Source organism: Salvelinus fontinalis, chromosome 4, assembly GCF_029448725.1.
Source record: "Salvelinus fontinalis isolate EN_2023a chromosome 4, ASM2944872v1, whole genome shotgun sequence".
NCBI classification, from domain to species: domain Eukaryota; kingdom Metazoa; phylum Chordata; class Actinopteri; order Salmoniformes; family Salmonidae; genus Salvelinus; species Salvelinus fontinalis.
In genome coordinates this window covers 851,488-872,509 of record NC_074668.1, presented here as the reverse complement: position 1 = coordinate 872,509, position 21,022 = coordinate 851,488, and the positions used below count along the sequence as shown (strand labels likewise).

At 42.9% G+C, this 21,022-nt stretch overlaps 2 protein-coding genes across 3 annotated transcripts in view; both read left to right on the top strand.

The window, feature by feature from the left end:
• Positions 1 to 3,788, top strand: part of gak (cyclin G associated kinase) — a 37,199-nt gene extending 33,411 nt beyond the window's left edge. For both annotated transcript variants that reach the window (XM_055918553.1, XM_055918554.1), the window contains 3 exons: positions 16 to 167; positions 579 to 755; positions 974 to 3,788. In XM_055918553.1, coding sequence (XP_055774528.1) covers positions 16 to 167; positions 579 to 755; positions 974 to 1,075 — 431 coding nt within the window. In that variant the 3' untranslated portion in view covers positions 1,076 to 3,788. The remainder of the gene's footprint in view (positions 1 to 15; positions 168 to 578; positions 756 to 973) is intronic.
• A 2,864-nt stretch (positions 3,789 to 6,652) lies between these two features.
• The window catches only part of LOC129852952 (protein HIRA), a 38,847-nt gene continuing 24,477 nt past the window's right edge, over positions 6,653 to 21,022 (top strand). The window contains exons 1-15 of the mRNA XM_055918552.1: positions 6,653 to 6,897; positions 7,359 to 7,421; positions 7,632 to 7,742; positions 9,349 to 9,439; positions 9,726 to 9,820; positions 9,927 to 10,022; positions 10,108 to 10,268; positions 10,743 to 10,910; positions 11,679 to 11,792; positions 12,552 to 12,622; positions 12,831 to 12,936; positions 13,279 to 13,488; positions 15,208 to 15,293; positions 19,411 to 19,569; positions 19,707 to 19,886. Of these exons, the coding sequence (XP_055774527.1) occupies positions 6,861 to 6,897; positions 7,359 to 7,421; positions 7,632 to 7,742; positions 9,349 to 9,439; positions 9,726 to 9,820; positions 9,927 to 10,022; positions 10,108 to 10,268; positions 10,743 to 10,910; positions 11,679 to 11,792; positions 12,552 to 12,622; positions 12,831 to 12,936; positions 13,279 to 13,488; positions 15,208 to 15,293; positions 19,411 to 19,569; positions 19,707 to 19,886 (1,748 nt within the window). The 5' untranslated portion in view covers positions 6,653 to 6,860. The remainder of the gene's footprint in view (positions 6,898 to 7,358; positions 7,422 to 7,631; positions 7,743 to 9,348; positions 9,440 to 9,725; positions 9,821 to 9,926; positions 10,023 to 10,107; positions 10,269 to 10,742; positions 10,911 to 11,678; positions 11,793 to 12,551; positions 12,623 to 12,830; positions 12,937 to 13,278; positions 13,489 to 15,207; positions 15,294 to 19,410; positions 19,570 to 19,706; positions 19,887 to 21,022) is intronic.

Genomic DNA, 21,022 nt, shown 5'->3' with positions numbered 1-21,022 from the left:
GACTATATGTTCCAGGTCCAAAACCCAAAGTCAAAGAGGACGACTTTGAAGACCTGCTCTCCACTCAGGGTTTTGCCTCCAAGCTATTTGACAAGAGTGGACCCAGGACCATCGCAGAGATGAGGAAACAGGAGCTCTCAAAGAACATGGACCCCCTCAAACTGCAGGTAGCACCAGCATGCCGCCTCCCAAATATACAGAAGGGCCTCCTTCTTGGACACAGATTGCCTTGGCCAAGACTGAGATTCTCCATTTCTAATGCTTTTCAGTCCAGGGGTGTATTCACTAGGAAGTAAACGGAAGCAAACAAGACGTGGAGGGACCTACCTACATTTGTCCAGTAATAAATGATTGATTTAATTGAAAAAGTTTTCAATTTTCAAAGTGCTTTGCTACAGAGTGCACTAATGAATACAGCCCAGGAGTAGACTCAGTCCTCGTCTGGGAAACTGTCCCTTGGTGTATGTATCTCTACACTGGGAGATAGTTCATTCTATGCGTGTATATTTCTAGTCGAGTTTTAAATCTTTGAACCTGTTCTGAGTGATTGTGGTTTGTGATCCTTGTTCCAAACCAAGATCCTGGATTGGATTGAGGGGAAGGAGAGGAACATCCGGTCCCTCCTCTCCACGCTTCATACAGTCCTGTGGGAGGGCGAGACGCGCTGGAAGCCCGTAAACATTGCAGACCTAGTCACTCCAGACCAGGTTAAGAGGTACTACAGGAAAGCTGCGCTGGTGGTGCACCCAGATAAGGTAACATCAATGTGATTTTACACACAATTAAATAGGTCTATCGGTTAGTCACAATTGCCTCAACTCACCCTGTGGTGAATGCATGCTCTTTGTGTACGGTTGAAGACTGATTGCTGTACATGAATGGCTGGGATTAAAGTTTAGTATTGTGGGCTTGAAAGCAATGGCAAGTTCTTGATCTGTGAACGCTAACCGCACTTGAAACTCGTTCCTTGCAGGCCGCCGGAAAGCCCTACGAAGATTACGCTACATTGATCTTCATGGAGCTCAACGACGCCTGGTCCGAGTTTGAGAACCAAGGCAGCAAAGCCCTCTTCTAAGACTTACTGGACAGGGCCCATATTGGGTCCTTGAGGGTTGCCCCCCCCCCCCCCCCCCCCCCCTTAGAGAGGTCTGCCAACCCTCCTGCCGTTGAGAAAAGGGCACCGTACTTTATTTCTCATCTGCAGTTCAACATCATTGCCCATTTATAAGACACTGCCACCACATGCAAAGGGTGGCATGGGTGGAAGACCAGTGGTTCAAAAGCTTGGAAGATCGGAGGGATGGATATGACGACAGAGACAATCACAGAGAAGACCAGATGGTCACCAACCAGGCTCCATCCATTCGGAGATGTTGGGGACTCTATGGCCACTGGAACCCCGTAGACTTTGTTGCTGTGGACACGGCTCTTATTCCTTTACACTCCTTGGACAGACCTTTCTGCAGCGTTCTCTCCAAGAGTTCATGCTGCTGTTGCTTCTTGACAGAACCATTCTCCCACTAACAAGACTCCTCCTTCCTCCACAAGCCCTCTACCGTAAGCGCCTTGCTCTGCGGACGGCAAAACAAATTACACTTGCTCATAACTGCCCCCCCCCCCCCCCCCCGCCCCCCCACGGCAACATAGGAGACAAATAGAGAATATAGGGATTTCATCTGGTTGCTTTTTTGCCATGTGGAATTGTGCAATATGTTTGGTCTTTTTTTTGTTTTCTCTGTCAATGATAGTCCTCACTTAAGTGTAAATATTTTCTCAATGATGTGGTTCTTTAGGTAGATAGTGAGATGCCGAAACACAGAGGTGTGTGTGTGTGTTGTTTAAGGACGGTAAGCTCACCACCTCGCTCTCTCTACCAGTAGATCATCATGCCTTTCTGTTCCAATGGTCTTGTGTTAATTCCACTTATTACACAAAAGGTTTACAGGGAGTTTTCATTGCAACCCTCCATTTTGTGTTCCATAGCTGTTTTTCTCTTTACTTTAAAATGACCTCCTGATAGCCTCCTGAAGCTTTTTGTGTAATATATAATATTTTTTTTTACATTTTACCTCATGGACCAATTTAAAACACCTATTTTCTTATTGTTGTGGGGTATCATAAGTATCCATGACATTTAATTGCAGAACTTAATAAATAAAAAATAATATATGAATTGAATGTCTTGAATGCGATGGAGGGAATGGGCATTTATAGGTGGTCCCATGACAGTTGTTTTGCCGAGCTGAAATCATTCCGAAGCGTCTTAACGTTAATGTGTTTTTGTATGGTCTTTGTTGGGTATATGTAGCTTCTGTTTTAGTCTTGCTTCCTTCTGTGTAACTTTGTTTTGATTTGACAGTGGGATCCTCCCTTTTTTCACCTCCCTTTTTCTACATTTGAGTTATTTAGCTCTTATCCAGAGCAATTTACATGAGCACTTAGGGTTAGGGTTGCCTAATTTAGGGTTAGGGTTGCTCTAGGGCACATCGACAGTCTCTGGGATTCAAACCAGCAACTTTCCAGTTACTGGCCCGACTCTCTTAACTGCTAGGCTACCTGCCGCCCATCCCATGACCGGGATTGTTGATTCTGTTCATTCCCCACCTATTGAAACCTTATTTTTTTGTGATTCCTGTAACACTATGGTTCTGTTTACATAGTCAATCCAATTCAGATATTTTGTTCAATTATTTGCGAAAGAGCTGATCTGATTGGTCAGAAGACCAATTAGTGGATAAAGATCAGAATTGGGCTGCCTGTGTAAATGCAGCCAATAAGGGGATACTTGATTGTAAGGCTGCCATTTTGAATAGACCTCATTTTGACAGTATCATGTTAGTACACTATAAGGAGAAAGAAAGCCTACTCAACCAAATTAAAATATGAATGTAGATTTCAGTACAGAAATAAAAAGGTTTTGATCAGAGGCATGAAAAGACTGAAGTGGATGGTATTGATTATTGTCTCGATATGAGGAGATGGATGAGAAAGGATTCATGTTATGTGAAGAGCTGGCCAGTGATATTAACTGTGAGTTTTCAAAGATCAAGGTCATTCACAAAGTAACAATATTGTGGTTTCTGAAAATTGCAGTGAAAGAAATTTGGTTTTGATTACCATGGAGTATTCTTGAGACAAGTTGTGAAAATAATTGTTACAAAATGAATGGCCATTTTACTAATGATTGTAAAGCCTTTATATGGTTTTGCTTATCATGTTTGTCCTTTAATGCAGACTAAAAGGGATATTGATTCTACATTCAGATAGTGCCGTGAGCCTTTTATAGAAAAATACTTCATCTGATCATCCCCATTTGTTGCAAACCATTGAGCTTCTCTACTATTATTAAAGTCACATGTTGGTATTACAGAATGATTGACATTGAATATACTGTATAGTATTCAAGTAAATGGTGCACTGATTTTGAGAGAATGTTGACTCCCGTAAAGTGAAAAGTTTCAGTATAAATGTTTACCCATGAGTAAGACAAATAAGTTTTAAAAATCTCAAATTTTTTCTCCTACTGATTACAAGCATCAGCTGCTGAATGAATGCAACTGACCAGTGTGATAGATGAACCATCCAACGTCCCAATTTGTTAACATATCCAGGTAATGAACATAACCCACATGTTAGGCCGTACATCTAATTCCACGTGGACCCTGGACCACCAACATTCTAAAACGGAGGTTCCTTCCTGCTGACAAAACGTTATATTTCCAATATTTTTTTCTTCCCTTCTGTTTCTGGAATGACATTTATGACCATTAAAACGCAATCATGAAAAAGTGTCGTCTTGCATTATTCTCTGTGATTTCCCAGGAAATCAGGTATTGTCCTATCATCTGGTGAATTATAATTGACTTTTAAAGTAATCATTTCGTTCATATCAAAGGGATAGTTTGAGATTTTGGCAATGAAGCCACTTTTTATCTACTTCCCCAGAGTCGGATGAACCAGAAACAGCGACAGCATTGCCTCGTGAAACTACCTCTAACTTCCTTCATACTGCACACAGAAACATAAAAATAGTAACCACGAAGGTATTCTGTTGCAGCTAATGATATTTATATTTAGTTTTACATTAAAAAATATATTATTTTTTCCTAGAAAATAAATATGTGCAGATCCACAGCAGTACCCGAGTTTGAGAACCTATGGTCTACGGCACACACGCATGTCATTTATCAATGGGCCCATTCCTTGCAGAAACAATGAAATCTAATTGAATGTATAGTATCCATTATCATGTTAGTTAAGGCTTTGATAATACTAGGCCTAGGCAACTGATTATGTTGTCTCAGATAATCAATGATAACTATCGAAGATGCGTAGTGGGTAAACATCATTGCCTACAGCTGCAACAATTCTAACATAGCCTACTTCCTAAAACAGTCTAATATTAACCTAGCTAGCTAGTACACATACACCATTAAGAACTTTATTAAGCAAGTTTAGATTTGTTATTGTCCACATTCAAAGGACAAACAAGTATCACACTTAAATCACTCTGCACAAGTTTATGTAAATATATAGTTTAATAGTTTGTTTAACCCTTGTGCTTTGCTGGAAAAAAACGACGTCCTTTGTGGTATGGGTCAGATAGACCCGACCAGTTTAAACACATTCAAGACACTCAAAGAATCAAGTAAAAACAGCCCAAACTTTATTTTGTCTTGTCAGACCTTTAAAAAAGAAATACAAGAACATTTGATTTCAAAAACTATATTTAACAACCATTTGTTAAACATATTTCCTTTCTCACAAACAAGCATTTTCTGTTTGGAGCTCATTATGAGTGTCCATGTCAGAAATCTGCTGCTCTCACACTGAGAAGGAGAAGCTTTGGAAAGCTCCTTTTCACACAAACATCATTATAAAAGTGCAACCAGAACCAGTCAAAACAAAATACATCAAAGACACTTGTTTATTTTGGACCTGTGCCAATATCTATACAGATGAAAGCCTCTGGGTCAAAATTAACCACAACAAAATCAAATCAAATTTTATTTGTCACATACACATGGTTAGTAGATGTTAATGCGAGTGTAGCGAAATGTTTGTGCTTCTAGTTCCGACAATGCAGTAATAACCAACGAGTAATCTAACCTAACAATTCCACAACAACTACCTTATACACACAAGTGTAAAAGGATGAAGAATATGTACATAAAAATATATGAATGAGTGATGGTACAGAACGGCATAGGCAGTAGATGGTATTGAGTACAGTATATACATATGAGATGAGTAATGTAGAGTATGTAAACATAAAAGTGGCATAGTTTAAAGTGGCTAGTGATACATTTATTACATAAAGATGGCAAGATTCAGTAGATGGTATAGAGTACAGTATATACATATGAGATGAGTAATGTAGGGTATGTAAACATATTAAGTGGCATTGTTTAACAAAAATGTGTATAATATCGACATTTAGTTAGCTGTAAATAGAAGGCTCTGGCCAATCAATACCTAGCTATCTAGTTAGTAGCTTGCTTCCTTACAAATTTGCTGGGCTACATAGCCATACATCTACCCATACAAAGTGCAACAGCTGAAAAACCTCTCCAGTCACTTTTTTAAATTATAATTTCGGTGGTTATATTCCGATCATATAAAGAAAATAAGTGATACTTTAATTAGTTAAGAGGTTCAACCGACAGGCCCTTTGTTTGGTTTGCCAGACGAAGACGTTTGCCGTGGTTTTCCAAAATAAAAGACAGCGCGGCACACTTTTACAATATTTTACACTAGCTACTTGGGAAAGCTATTAGCTAGTTATTTCCTTTAGCGCTACTTTCCTTTTCCATATCACGGTCTTAATCTGTATGTGCTATTTCACAATAGGCAGTAGCTTTCTCTTTTGAAATTAGTAATGAAATTCAAATCCAGTGGGATGAATCTGCGGAATAGACGCCTTGCGGGACATGTTTCCAGACGATCTACTGGAAAGGTGGAACACTTCCTTTGTTGCTGCCGCTGCTTTTATTGTGTCTGTTTCTTATTAGTATCACGACAGCAGCATTACCGTCCCGGTTTAATGGTTTTGCCTTTAAAATAAAAGTCTGCCGTAAAACGCTATGCATACGACATAAAATCATTTTTTTTTGTAGCTTTGCAAATTACATAATTTAAAAATGATGTTACAAAATTATAACTACATCTGAAAAAAAGGAGAATGCTGTATTTTTTTATTTAACCTTTATTTAACTAGGCAAGTCAGTTAAGAACAAATTCGTATTTACAATGACGGCGGGCTCCTGCGGGAAATGGGATGATCTTTTTATTTTTTTAAATTACATTTATATAAGATAAATAATATTATGAGGTGGAGCACATTGAGCAATGGCTGGAGCTTAAAGGAAAATTCAACCCAAAATTATTTCTGTGATGATTTCTGTATTTAATAATATTCTACAGACCCTACTGATCTAGCACTAGAATAATCGTGTTTTATGTAATGAATTGTAATGAAGTAATTTGCTTTGGAATATGTTTTAAAACCCAAATGTAATGCGACTGTCACTTAAATATGAAGCATTGTTTAGATACATACATCATGTTTAGGACACTTTTCTACTATTACGTGGAAGACTTTTATTTAGAAAATGTCTGTGACCCGGAAGTACTTTTTTAGTGTTGCCGACGAGACGCTGAACTGTTTCTGCTTGGAGATTGGGGGGAATGCGAGATGTGCCAGAGGGTAGCAAGAGAAATGGAGTTCAATTAAAGTAACGGACGGACTTTGACACAAAAGGAGGGTTACTTCAGATCCAAGGATATCTAACTAAACGCAAGAGACGTGGAGAAATCACGATTAGCTCAAAATATTTTAATTCAAAGCCAACGCACTTGAAATGAAGCTATTGAAACCAAGTTGGGTCAGTCACAATGGTAAGCATTTGAATCGCGGTTGTGCTGGAATGAATAATAATAGTTGACCGAATCTTGACCCAAGACAAGTTGCGCTTCTGTTGTTGTTTGGGGGGGGTTAGCTAGCTGACGTTACTCATTCCTTTGTAAACTATAGCTACAAAGGGCAAGGCACAACGCTCTCTTGAATGAGCCATGCGCTAAGGCGCTAATGTTAGCTAGTTAGCTATCTGTTTTTATTTGTTAAGGTTAGCTTGTAAGCGTATTCCACAAAGCAGTAAGTAGATAGCAGTTGTTGCAAAACACCCAATGCAGGCTGCAGTATTCATTTTAGATCGTGTCTACAGCTGGGCTGTATTTATTACTATTTATTAATCTGCGTAATGAATACCCCCCTGGTGTTATGAATCAGGCATTTTAGCTATCTACAACATTTTGATGACATGCTTGTTAATACAATTTAAATCACGTCTGCTTCTCAGGGAAACCAATATTTTCTGTTGACATCCATCCTGATGGAACAAAGTTTGCCACAGGTGGCCAGGGTAAGGTCCTTCATTCAGCCTAATAACGGTATAACTGTAAGGGTTACATTTCAACAATACACCTCACTAAACAGTACAAGCGTAAAGTACTGTTTGACCATTTTCTCAAGCATACCATAATAATCAATACACTATGCACCATTGTTTTACACTTTAATAAGGAGATCAGTTCAATCGTACTGAGTTGTGTTTGTGTGCCATGTGTTGCAGGAGAGGACTCTGGGAAGGTTGTCATATGGAACATGGCTCCAGTGCTCCGAGAAGAGGACGAGAAGAACGTGAACATCCCCAAGATGCTCTGCCAGATGGACAATCACTTAGGTGTTTCTTCTGTCACTGATGTTTGGTGTCTGCTGCTCAGGTCTGACTGACAATAGAGAGACGAACCATATGTCTGCTGCTCAGATCTGACTGACAATAGAGACGAACCATATGTCTGCTGCTCAGATCTGACTGACAATAGAGACGAACCATATGTCTGCTGCTCAGATCTGACTGACAATAGAGACAAACCATATGTCTGCTGCTCAGATCTGACTGACAATAGGATACAAACCATATGTCTGCTGCTCAGATCTGACTGACAATAGGATACGAACCATATGTCTGCTGCTCAGATCTGACTGAAAATAGAGACGAACCATATGTCTGCTGCTCAGATCTGACTGACAATAGGACACGAACCATATGTCTGCTGCTCAGATCTGACTGACAATAGGGAGACGAACCATATGTCTGCTGCTCAGATCTGACTGACAATAGAGACGAACCATATGTCTGCTGCTCAGATCTGACTGACAATAGGATACGAACCATATGTCTGCTGCTCAGATCTGACTGACAATAGGGAGACAAACCATATGTCTGCTGCTCAGATCTGACTGACAATAGAGACGAACCATATGTCTGCTGCTCAGATCTGACTGAAAATAGAGACGAACCATATGTCTGCTGCTCAGATCTGACTGACAATAGGATACGAACCATATGTCTGCTGCTCAGATCTGACTGACAATAGGGAGACGAACCATATGTCTGCTGCTCAGATCTGACTGACAATAGAGACGAACCATATGTCTGCTGCTCAGATCTGACTGACAATAGGATACGAACCATATGTCTGCTGTTCAGATCTGACTGAAAATAGAGACGAACCATATGTCTGCTGCTCAGATCTGACTGACAATAGGAGACGAACCATATGTCTGCTGTTCAGATCTGACTGAAAATAGAGACGAACCATATGTCTGCTGCTCGGATCTGACTGACAATAGAGACGAACCATATGTCTGCTGTTCAGATCTGACTGACAATAGGATACGAACCATATGTCTGCTGCTCAGATCTGACTGACAATAGAGACGAACCATATGTCTGCTGCTCAGATCTGACTGACAATAGGATACGAACCATATGTCTGCTGTTCAGATCTGACTGAAAATAGAGACGAACCATATGTCTGCTGCTCAGATCTGACTGACAATAGGAGACGAACCATATGTCTGCTGTTCAGATCTGACTGAAAATAGAGACGAACCATATGTCTGCTGCTCAGATCTGACTGACAATAGAGACGAACCATATGTCTGCTGTTCAGATCTGACTGACAATAGGATACGAACCATATGTCTGCTGCTCAGATCTGACTGACAATAGAGAGACGAACCATATGTCTGCTGCTCAGATCTGACTGACAATAGAGACAAACCTTATTCCGGCGTGTTTTTAATCTGACCAAAAAAAACTGCATACAAGAGGTTCTCTGGGGGTGAAGTTTCACCCTCTCCCAATCCTAACCTTAACCATTAGTGGGGGAAATGCAAAACTGTCTCAAGATCAGCGTCTAGGGGCAAATTCACTGAACACTACAAGCAGTGGATCACTTCTGTTTGAACTAAGAGGTGCTGTGTTGATTTCTCTTTTCTAGCCTGTGTGAACTGTGTCCGCTGGTCAAACACTGGGCTTTACCTGGCCTCCGGAGGAGATGACAAGCTGGTCATGGTGTGGAAGAGAGCTGCGTATGTAACATACTCCCACCTAATTACATGCTGTGTTTGGTTGATATTTTCCTGTAATATTGTGCCATTGCAACTCACCATGTAAGTCCCACGCATCAAAGTCATTCCCCTAGAGAGCCGGGTGTCTGCGGGGTTTCTCTCCTCCCTTGTACTTGCTTAACAAATTAAGGTCACTTATTAGTAAGGAAAGGAGAAACCTAAAAACAGCAGTCACTAGGCCCTCCATGGAACGAGTTTGACACCCCTGATGTAAGTGATCTTTGATTTTCTGTGTTCACTTGAACAGCTTCATTGGACCGAGTACTGTATTTGGGTCGAGCAGTAAATTGGCCAACGTGGAGCAGTGGCGCTGTGTGACCATACTGAGAAATCACACAGGGGGTAAGTTGTCTGCTCTATGGACAGATGGACTGCTCACAGCTCAGATAATGCTCTACATTACATTGACAGTCGTTTGCCTTTGGGCACATCCCGTCTGTGTTTTCAGATGTGATGGATGTGGCGTGGTCCCCTCACGACGTGTGGTTAGCCTCCTGCAGTGTGGACAACACCATTGTGATCTGGAATGCCCGCAAATTCCCAGGTGCGAGCCAAACGACACCCACCGTTTTTTTTGTGTGTATTTGTGAGTTATTTCTCACAACCTTCTCTGTTCATCTTCCCTCCAGAGATAGTGGCGTCGCTGAAGGGCCACACAGGCCTGGTGAAGGGGCTGACGTGGGACCCTGTAGGGAAGTACATCGCCTCCCAGGCTGACGACCACAGCCTGAAGGTGTGGAGGACCATGGACTGGCAGCAGGAGACCAACGTCACCAAGCCCTTCAACGAGGTGAGCTCCACTCTGCCAAGCTGACAACCCTCCACACAACACAGTTGGGGTGTATTCGTTAGTGGCAACTGTAGCAAAGCACTTTGCCATGGTAAATGTTTTGCAACAAAAAATGAGATGTGCCCACAGGCGCACGACTGTCAACATAACGGTCGCCGTCAATATTGGCTGATCCCTGGCCGTGACCCCACTTTCCGAGGTCGTCTCGGGGGGGAGTGGGATATGCAAAAAACAAATGTCAAATCCACACATGTATAATACACACTTGTACATGTGTGAAATAGCACCCACATTATTATTAGTTTTATACTATTCGACAAATTCAGGAATGTCTCTTCACTTTTCGGCCCGTTTGCTTCTGTTTAGTTCCTATTGAGGAGACCCGAGCTGTCACTCTCCCTTCTCAGGATTGATGTCTGTCATTTCTGTTGCCCTAACTCCCTGTTCTCTGCTCCTCTCTGTGTTGTTGACCAGTGTGGAGGGACCACCCACGTGCTGCGCCTCAGCTGGTCTCCCGACGGACAGTACCTGGTGTCAGCTCACGCTATGAACAACTCAGGGCCCACCGCTCAGATCATTGAGAGGGACGGCTGGAAGACCAACATGGACTTTGTGGGCCACCGCAAGGCTGTCACTGTTGTGGTGAGGGCCCGTGATCAATCAGTCAAATGTATTTTATAACGTCCTTTTTACATTAGCACTTGTCACAGATATCCAGCTTAAAACCTACCTTAAACCCCCAAACAGCAAGCAACGCAGAGCACAGTGGCTGGGAAAAAACTCCCTGGAAGGCACGAACTTACAGAGGAACCAGGCTCAGAGGGGGGGCCAGAGGCAGGAACCAAGGAAGAAACCTAGAGAGGAACCAAACTTAGGGGTGGCCAGAGGCAGAAACCTAGAGAGGAACCAGGCTCAGAGGGGTGGCCAGAGGCAGGAACCAAGGAAGAAACCTAGGGAGGAACCAGACTTAGGGGTGGCCAGAGGCAGAAACCTAGAGAGGAACCAGGCTCAGAGGAGTGGCCAGTCCTTTTCTGTGGACAATGAATAACGTTAATGGATTCTTTCTTCTTTTGGACTCCACCTGAAATCCCTTACAACATATTATTGATTTTGTATTTTTGTACATTACACTGAGAACTTACATGTTAGGCTTTCTGGTAAACACTCTTATTCTTGTAATGGTGATAGTGGATATTGACTAGGAATCTGAGTAATGCTGCTTTATGTGCAAAACACTTTCCAAAGCGTGTTGTCACAACATGCTGTTATTAAACAAGTTTGGAGGAAAGATCCTTCCACAAGCTTGCAGACGCTGACATAAACTGAGGGCACAATTGGGATGGCATTTCAGCTCTAGAATCCCTATTATCCCTCAGGCTCCCAATCACCTCTCCTCTCTCTCTCTCTCAGAAATTCAACCCCAAAATCTTCAAAAAGAAACAGAGGAATGGGAGTTCTCCCAAGCCCAGCTGTCCCTACTGCTGCTGTGCTGTGGGAAGCAAAGACCGCTCTCTCTCCGTTTGGGTAAGAACCATCGTTCTAAGTCATAGACATTACAACCAGTAGATAGTGATAGCTTTGATGTCATCCACGTATTCCTATGGAAAACTCCCGATGGCGCATTAAGTATTTGAAGTGCAAGGATCATGGTTGATGTAGTCATTTTCATCAACCTGGAGCCTCCTCGTAGCCTGCTGGCCCATGATTGGTCTGTCACTATGTGGTCCTGTATGATGACAAATGTAGAAGTCAGAATAGATCGCTATTTAATTAATTATCTTGATTCGTAGCGAACTTTAAAATAATTCGCGTGGGGATCGAACTTGATCGTAATCAGTTCCTTTTCGAGCCCAAAACAGGGGCCCCTACATTTATTTGGTTTGGCCGTTCTTGCGATCAGAATTTACGTAGGCTTTCTAGAGCAAACCAGGGCTTTTGGCATCGCTAGGTTGCTACGCTTGTGACTTCACGCTCCAGACTGGACACTGGGGGGCCTGGTCTGTGTACAGGATTTGTCAGATGTTTATCCTTCATACCTCATTCAAACGGACATATCCACTAGCAAAAAAATCGGTTTTCTTGTATTTGTTGTATTGATTGTTTTAATTGCATCTAATCTATTCACACATTTTAGACGGATAGTGAGACCCACCCTCCATCAATGTGTCTTGACAGCAGTATGTGTACATGTGAATGTCTGTAGAATCCCCCAAAACATATTTGACAGATCTATAATGACCTGTACCAACTCTGTTTTGTGTGGGCGTACCTCTCCATTTTCAGCTGACGTCTCTGAAGCGCCCTCTAGTGGTCATCCACGACCTGTTTGATAAATCCATCATGGACATCTCGTGGTGAGAGCACCTCCTCCCTCCATCTTCCCCCCCACCCCCCTCACTGAATGAATCTACTTTGACATATAATACATGTCTTTAGAGACTGATAGTCTGTTTCTTAGCCTGGGTTTGATGATATTAGTTTTCTTTCAAAGTGTATGGAGATACGGGTGGGAACGCTGTTAGTTACAGTGTGTGGTGGCGTTTTGCTTCCTGCTCCACTTAGGACCCTGAATGGGCTGGGTATCTTGGTGTGCTCCATGGACGGTACAGTGGCATACCTCAACTTCTCTCAGGACGAGCTTGGGGACCCCCTCAACGAGGACGAGAAGGTCAGCCAAACTGCTAATGTCGTTTGACGTGACCCAACCAGTGTTGTGGGGTCAATACCACAACTTCAATTCCCTCTTTCTGTACATTCTCTGTAAATATAAAGTTTCCCCCAAAAGCTTTACAGCGAAGGTGGCAATTATATTTCTTACAACAACCCAGAACACTTGTAGAACTGCAAAGTGCTTAGTTTAGCAAATTTCAGTTCACATATACTTTTTCTCCCCCTGCTTTGGCCACTGGGCCGTCACGTTAGCTTTCAAGAAACTCCCCCCAGATCTATAAGATATTTGTCTAGTGGATTATGAGATGATCTTCTAGCTAGCTAACACTCCTCCATCCAGAATGCCATCCACCAGAACATCTATGGTAAGAGCCTGGCCATCACCACCGAGGCCCAACTCTCCACCACCATCATCGAGAACCCGGAGATGCTCAAGTACCAGCAGGAGAGGCAGCGTGCGGAACAGGCCAACCACAGGATGACTCACGAGGCCCAGGCCCACAAACTCACCAGCGTGGTCAATGGAGAGTCCCTGGAGGACATCCGCAAGGTAGGATGGGCCAGCTAGTTTCCCCTAGGTACAGATCTAGGATCAGCTCCCACAATCCTAACTATTCGTGGGGAATCTGCAAAACTGACCCAAGATCAGCGTCTAGGGCAGGGGGGTGACATCCGCAATGTAGGACAGGCCGGTATGAGGGTTTGGGTCAATTTGAGAAAATTCAAAATAGTAGACTGAAATTTCAATTCTCTTCAATGCTTTTAACGAGGAACATTTGGAATTGGAATTTGGTTTACTTTCGGAATTTAAAATGGAATTGACCACAACCCTGATAAATACAGATCTAGGATCAGCTTACCCTCTCCAATCCTAACCTTACCCATTAGTGGGGAATCTGCTAAATGGACCCTAGATCAGCGTCTAGGGGCAACTTCACCCTACTCTGCACGGCAACAATGCACCTCAGAGCAGGACCAGTACAGCACCACAGTTTGATTAACACTATAAAGGCTGACCGAGCCAAGTATGATTAACACTATAAAGGCTGACCCAGCCAAGTTTGATTAACACTATAAAGGCTGACCCAGCCAAGTTTGATCAACACTATAAAGGCTGACCAGGCCAAGCCGAACCGAGCTGTAAAGGGCTGGCCTGGTTATGCATCTTCCGTAGTTGCTGGAACGGAACATGAATGTGAAAAGAAAATATCCAAGCCAGAACAGTATGGTTCCGGTCGGTCCAATAATGCGAGTCAGGCACACATGCTCAGCCCAATCTAGCTGTCACTTAGTTCTCCATGTTGCAGGTGTTCGGTTTCCTCCGCTGTTTGATTTACAATTACATTTATTGTATTTTTGTCATATCCCTACATTTTGAATCCATTGGCTTCATTGAGGGGATGTAATGAAATGACAGGCATGTAGGAAATCAATAAACTTATTGATGTAAACCATAACATCAATGCACAGCATTGACCCACAGCTCCCTGTATGGTTCTGTTTAGGGTTGGAAAGTTCCCGGAAACATTCCCAAAACCGGTTATAAAGATATCCTGGTTGCAAGATTCCTGGAATTACGAGGAAATCTGAGAAATCCTCCAATCGAAATGTCTGGAAAACCAGGGAATTTTGCAACCCTAGTTCTGTCTTTGTTTTGCCCCCTTCGACAGACTTGCTCTCCCTGAAAGGCAGATATCAGGGCCCATATTCGTTAGAGATATTCCAGTAATTTAACATATATATTTAGATATTAGTTTCCTTACTTTGAAAGCTGTCTATGGACAAGGATTAGCAACATTTGCGCATACATTTCCCGTGTAAGTCAATCTCCCTCTTAGCATGTATCAAATGTCACGCTGAACTGTCCCTTTAAACGTCTCAGGCGTTGATATAATCTGTCCTTATAATCGTATTCATTGTGATCTAAAAGGATTAACTGATCCTATATCAGCACTCCTGCTTTTAGGCGCTTGATACACACAGCACAAGATCTAGGATCAGGTCTAGGTCCTTTTTGATTTTAATGATCCTAGATCAGCACTTCTGCTTTGTAAATACGGGACCAGATCAGATATAACTGAAGGAATAAAACATGTGGGGGAAAGAGACTGAAGTAAAATCTGAAAACAGCTCTCATTTGTTAACAAGACAAATGGGCATAGAGTTGAGGAGTCAGTGGAGATGAGTTGCTATGATGTTGTCATGTATTCTGTGGCCTTGCACATGTTTTAATGGTGTCTTACCATGGATATTTATTTTCTTCTCCTAGAACCTGTTGAAGAAACAGGTTGAGACAAGGACCGCGGACGGCAGGAGGAGGATTACTCCTCTCTGCATCGCCCAGCTCGACACAGGGTAACTCATACAACTTTCCATTTATTCTATTCCAGACATTACATTGAGGCCTTCCTCCATCAAACAAAGCATTTATACTGTAGAACTCATTTTAAAAGACAAGATTCATTCTTTTTTTGTTTTTAATACGTTTATTTGGGGATTCATTTTTTCCCTCCAATGTTAAAAACATGCACATACATTTTAAGCCAAATGACATACAATTTCATACATTTGTTACGTTCCCCAGCTAGAAAAGCACATAATGTCGCCTGAACAGTCACTGACAATCAACAAAACAGTTGGGATTTTAGGAGGGGTTCTGAAAGACACTCATGGTGGTGTCCACAGAAAGTTGACTAGCAACAACAACCGGGACCTAAAAGACACCCACTAAATTTGCCCAAGAAGAGGTAAACAAAAGAAAAACCCACATAGACAGGAAGCAAACCCACATAGACAGGAAGCAAACCTAAAAGACAGGAAGCAAACCCACATAGACAGGAAGCAAACCGACATAGACAGGAAGCAAACCGACATAGACAGGAAGAAAACATAAAAGACAGGAAGCAAACATAAAAGACAGGAAGCAAACATAAAAGACAGGAAGCAAACATAAAAGACAGGAAGCAAACATAAAAGACAGGAAGCAAACATAAAAGACAGGAAGCAAACCCACATAGACAGGAAGCAAACCCACATAGACAGGAAGCAAACCTAAAAGACAGGAAGCAAACCCACATAGACAGGAAGCAAACCCACATAGACAGGAAGCAAACCTAAAAGGTAGAGCAAAACAAAATCGGACTAAGGAATGTTTTTCTAGAAATTAACTAGGGAGAGCCAACTAAAGGCGTTAACCCTCCACATCTGTCAAGACAACTAAAGGCGTTAACCCTCCACATCTGTCAAGACAACTGAAGAACTGGACCCTCCACATCTGTCGAGACAACTGAAGAACTGGACCCTCCACATCTGTCGAGACAACTGAAGAACTGGCGCCTCCACATCTGTCGAGACAACTGAAGAACTGGCGCCTCCACATCTGTCGAGACAACTGAAGAACTGGCGCCTCCACATCTGTCAAGACAACTGAAGAACTGGCGCCTCCACATCTGTCAAGACAACTGAAGAACTGGCGCCTCCACATCTGTCAAGACAACTAAAGGCGTTAACCCTCCACATCTGTCAAGACAACTAAAGGCGTTAACCCTCCACATCTGTCAAGACAACTAAAGGCGTTAACCCTCCACATCTGTCGAGACAACTGAAGAACTGGACCCTCCACATCTGTCGAGACAACTGAAGAACTGGCGCCTCCACATCTGTCGAGACAACTGAAGAACTGGCGCCTCCACATCTGTCAAGACAACTGAAGAACTGGCGCCTCCACATCTGTCAAGACAACTGAAGAACTGGCGCCTCCACATCTGTCAAGACAACTGAAGAACTGGCGCCTCCACATCTCTCAAGACAACTGAAGAACTGGCGCCTCCACATCTGTCAAGACAACTGAAGAACTGGCGCCTCCACATCTGTCAAGACAACTGAAGAACTGGCGCCTCCACATCTGTCAAGACAACTGAAGAACTGGCGCCTCCACATCTGTCAAGACAACTGAAGAACTGGCGCCTCCACATCTGTCAAGACAACTGAAGAACTGGCGCCTCCACATCTGTCAAGACAACTGAAGAACTGGCGCCTCCACATCTGTCAAGACAACTAAAGGCGTTAACCCTCCACATCTGTCAAGACAACTAAAGGCGTTAACCCTCCACATCTGTCGAGACAACTGAAGAACTGGACCCTCCACATCTGTCGAGACAACTGAAGAACTGGACCCTCCACATCTGTCGAGACAACTGAAGAACTGGCGCCTCCACATCTGTCGAGACAACTGAAGAACTGGCGCCTCCACATCTGTCAAGACAACTGAAGAACTGGCGCCTCCACATCTGTCAAGACAACTGAAGAACTGGCGCCTCCACATCTGTCAAGACAACTGAAGAACTGGCGCCTCCACATCTGTCAAGACAACTGAAGAACTGGCGCCTCCACATCTGTCAAGACAACTGAAGAACTGGCGCCTCCACATCTGTCAAGACAACTGAAGAACTGGCGCCTCCACATCTGTCAAGACAACTGAAGAACTGGCGCCTCCACATCTGTCAAGACAACTGAAGAACTGGCGCCTCCACATCTGTCAAGACAACTAAAGGCGTTAACCCTCCACATCTGTCAAGACAACTAAAGGCGTTAACCCTCCACATCTGTCAAGACAACTGAAGAACTGGACCAGCCACACTTACATAGCACCTTGGCCAGCACAGGTGAAACACCTTCCCACTAACGAGATGGAAACCAGCACAAGTGTAACCCATACTGACTAACGAGGTGACACCAATCGTCGTGCCCTACGCACTAATGAGCTATACGTGCTAAAGTCCATCCTCAAAACATAAATGAAGAAAACAAAAGCTATAACACCTTCCCCCTTAAGACAACAAATATATCCTATATTTTTGTTGGACAAGCTTGCTCAGTAAGCTCTCAACATAGACTTCAAAGTCTGATGAAATCTCTCAAGAGCACCTTGAGACTCTGGGTGGTAGGCACTAGAGGGGCAATCGGTTAAACCCAACTGTTGTAGCATTTGCTGGAAGACCTTTGACATGAAATGCATCCTTGCTCCACCTGCGCTACCTGCAGAAGTCCAAACGATGAGCATAATTTCACCAGGGCCTTAAAAATACTGGGAGCCGGTGATGATCCTAAATGGAATGGCCTTAGGCGAATGAGTGGCAGCACACAATATGGTTAAGTGGTTACAACTCTTGGCTTTGGGCAAATGACCAACAAAGTCCACCAGAGCCCTGCTGAAAGGTTCGTCAAAAGCAGGAATAGGCTGCAAAGGTACAACCGGTACGGCTTGGTTCGGTTTACCCTTCTGCTGGCAAATACGACAGGATTTACAGTAAGCCGCATCATCCTGTTTCAGACCAGAAGAAGTTACACAAAATACTGTCATAAGTCTTGTTGACCCCCAAGACGGCTTGCCATACTTCCATCATGACCCAACATCGGTATCTCTTGTCGAAGTATAACTGGAACGACAATTTTGAGAGACACTGAGCTAATCGTCTTTCCCAGAAGTGGCGCGAGAACGCCATTTCCTCATTAGAACACCGTCTCTGTCAAAGTAACCCACACAAACTTCATCAAAATCCTCTGGACATATCTCAGCAAAAAGAGGGGAGAGGGAAACATCTTTACTATTCCGCAATCAGCTGCTGCTTCCTAGACATCAAAGTGTCAACTGTAGGGGACCCTCTCTTACTTCAGCGGTCCTACGAACCCGCTCAGCTTTTGGGGTTTTCAAAGGAGAGGTCAACTCAGGAGGTTTAGCTAAATCAGGATCACCTATAAATGTCTGGGACAGATTGAATATAGTGGGATCGCTGACGTTCTCCTCAACACTAGACTTGCTCCCAGTGACATTTTTTAGACATAGCACGTGTAACGGAACACGCTGGGAATATTCTAGGGTACCTTTCTGATAACCCATCAGGTTCCTCTAGAAGGAAAATCACGGATAAACAAAAGGGTTCTGAAAGGTACCCATGTGGGTGCAAACTGAAAACTGGCAAAGCAACTAGTAAGGGGTTATGAAAGACCCACCATAGATGCCCTCTAGGTTTGCCTCAGAATTAGTTGTAAAAATAATATGAGGGAGTAAAAATAATATGGAGCAAAACAAACAGGGGAAACCATAACAAATCAGGCTTCTTTCAAACTTAAAAGGTTGAGCTCAAAAAATCACACCTCAGCTGACGTGAAGTATAGCTCTCCCAACATCTCTCACGCTCAACTGGAGCACTGGCCCAGCCAGTCTTAAATAACACCTATGCTAACATGGGTGAAACACCTTCCGACTAACAAGATGGACAAGCCATTACAGGTGTAACACAGTTACTAACGAGGTGACACCAATCGATGCTCCCTACGTGCTAACACGCTACCTCGAAATAGATAAACTAAACCTGTTATTTTACAAATAATTATCAATATATTACATTACCACGGGGATATTCTTATTTCTGTTGGTTTGAGCTCTCACTGTTTCTGTTTGAATCCTCAGGGATTTCTCCCCAGCCCTCTTCAACAGCGTACCCATCCTCCCTGGGTCGGCCAGCCAGCTCACCTCCCAGCTTTCCTCAGACTCCAACACGGCCACCTCCAATTTGGACCCCCTATCCACCCCACTGGGGGGCAAGGCCCCAGATGACGCCAAAGACAGGTCAGTTGTCTTGTCTGTCTAGTCTTCTCTGCTATTCTCGCCTCTCCATCTCTCTTTCTCTCCTGCTCTGCTTCCACCCCCCTTACCGGCCTGTTTAATTTAGTATTTTGCTCTCCCTCTCTTTCCATTCCTGACAGTGTTTCCGGTGCCATGGCCCAGGCCTCGTCTCTTAACACCACAGCCATGAAGTCCAACCTGCTCCTAACCACCTCCACTAAGATGGAGCCGATGAAAGCCCTTGACTCCAGGTTCACAGAGAGGTCAAAGGTCATTCCCGGGGTCACCATCTCCATGGCGGGACTCACCCCGCTAGACAGGTAAGGGAACAGAACCATCAAGCTTATCCAATAGTCTTTATGATCAGTCAACAGTTGCTGATTTGAGGCATACAATGCTGGAACGTTATTGGTCGATTCCACATCTGAGATTCTTGTTATCTGAACATGGAAAAAATAAAACAGTATCATCAGTTTAGGACGTACTCATGTTCCTATGAACACAACAGAAACAACAGGTTGAATGCTAGCCTTGTTTTTAACGGAGCAATCCACCATTGATTGACACTTCTTCTTGGAATAGATGTTATTAAGTGATGACCAGTTTCATTTTTTTATTCACTGAACTAGATTTTTCTGATTTAGTTTTTTCCTTGTTGATCTTGCACACCAAACTATCATTTTAGGTCAGCAACTAGTCACATCAAAAACATAGCCATTTTCCAGCCAAAGAGAGGAGTCACAAAAAGCAAAAATAGAGATAAAATGAATCACTAACCTTTGATGATCTTCATCAGATGACACTCATAGGACTTCATGTTACACAATACATGTATGTTTTGTTCGATGAAGTTCATATTTATATCCAAAAATCTCAGTTTACATTGGCACGTTATGTTCAGTAATGTTTTGCTTCCAAAACATCCGGTGATTTTGCAGAGCCACAACAATTTACAGAAATACTCATCATAAATGTTGATGAAAATACAAGTGTTATACATGGAATTATAGACCCACTTCTCCTTAATGCAACCGCTGTATCAGATTTCAAAAAAACTTTACGGAAAAAGCAAACCATGCAATAATCTGAGTATGGCGCTCAGACACAAAAACAAGCTATACAGGTACCCGCCATGTTGTGGAGTCAACAGAAGTCAGGAATAGCATTATAAATATTCACTTACCTTTGATGATCTTTATCAGAATGCACTCCCAGGTATCCCAGTTCCACAATAAATGTTTGTTTTGTTCGATAAAGTCCATAATTTATGTTCAAATACCTCCTTTTTGTTCGCAACTTCAGTTCACAAATCCAAATTCATGAGGCGCAGGCCAGATGAAAAGTCAAAAAGTTCCATTACAGTTCGTAGAAACATGTCAAACCATGTATAGAATGAATCTTTAGGATGTTTTTAACAGAAATCTTCAATGTTTCAACCGGAGAACTCCTTTGTCTT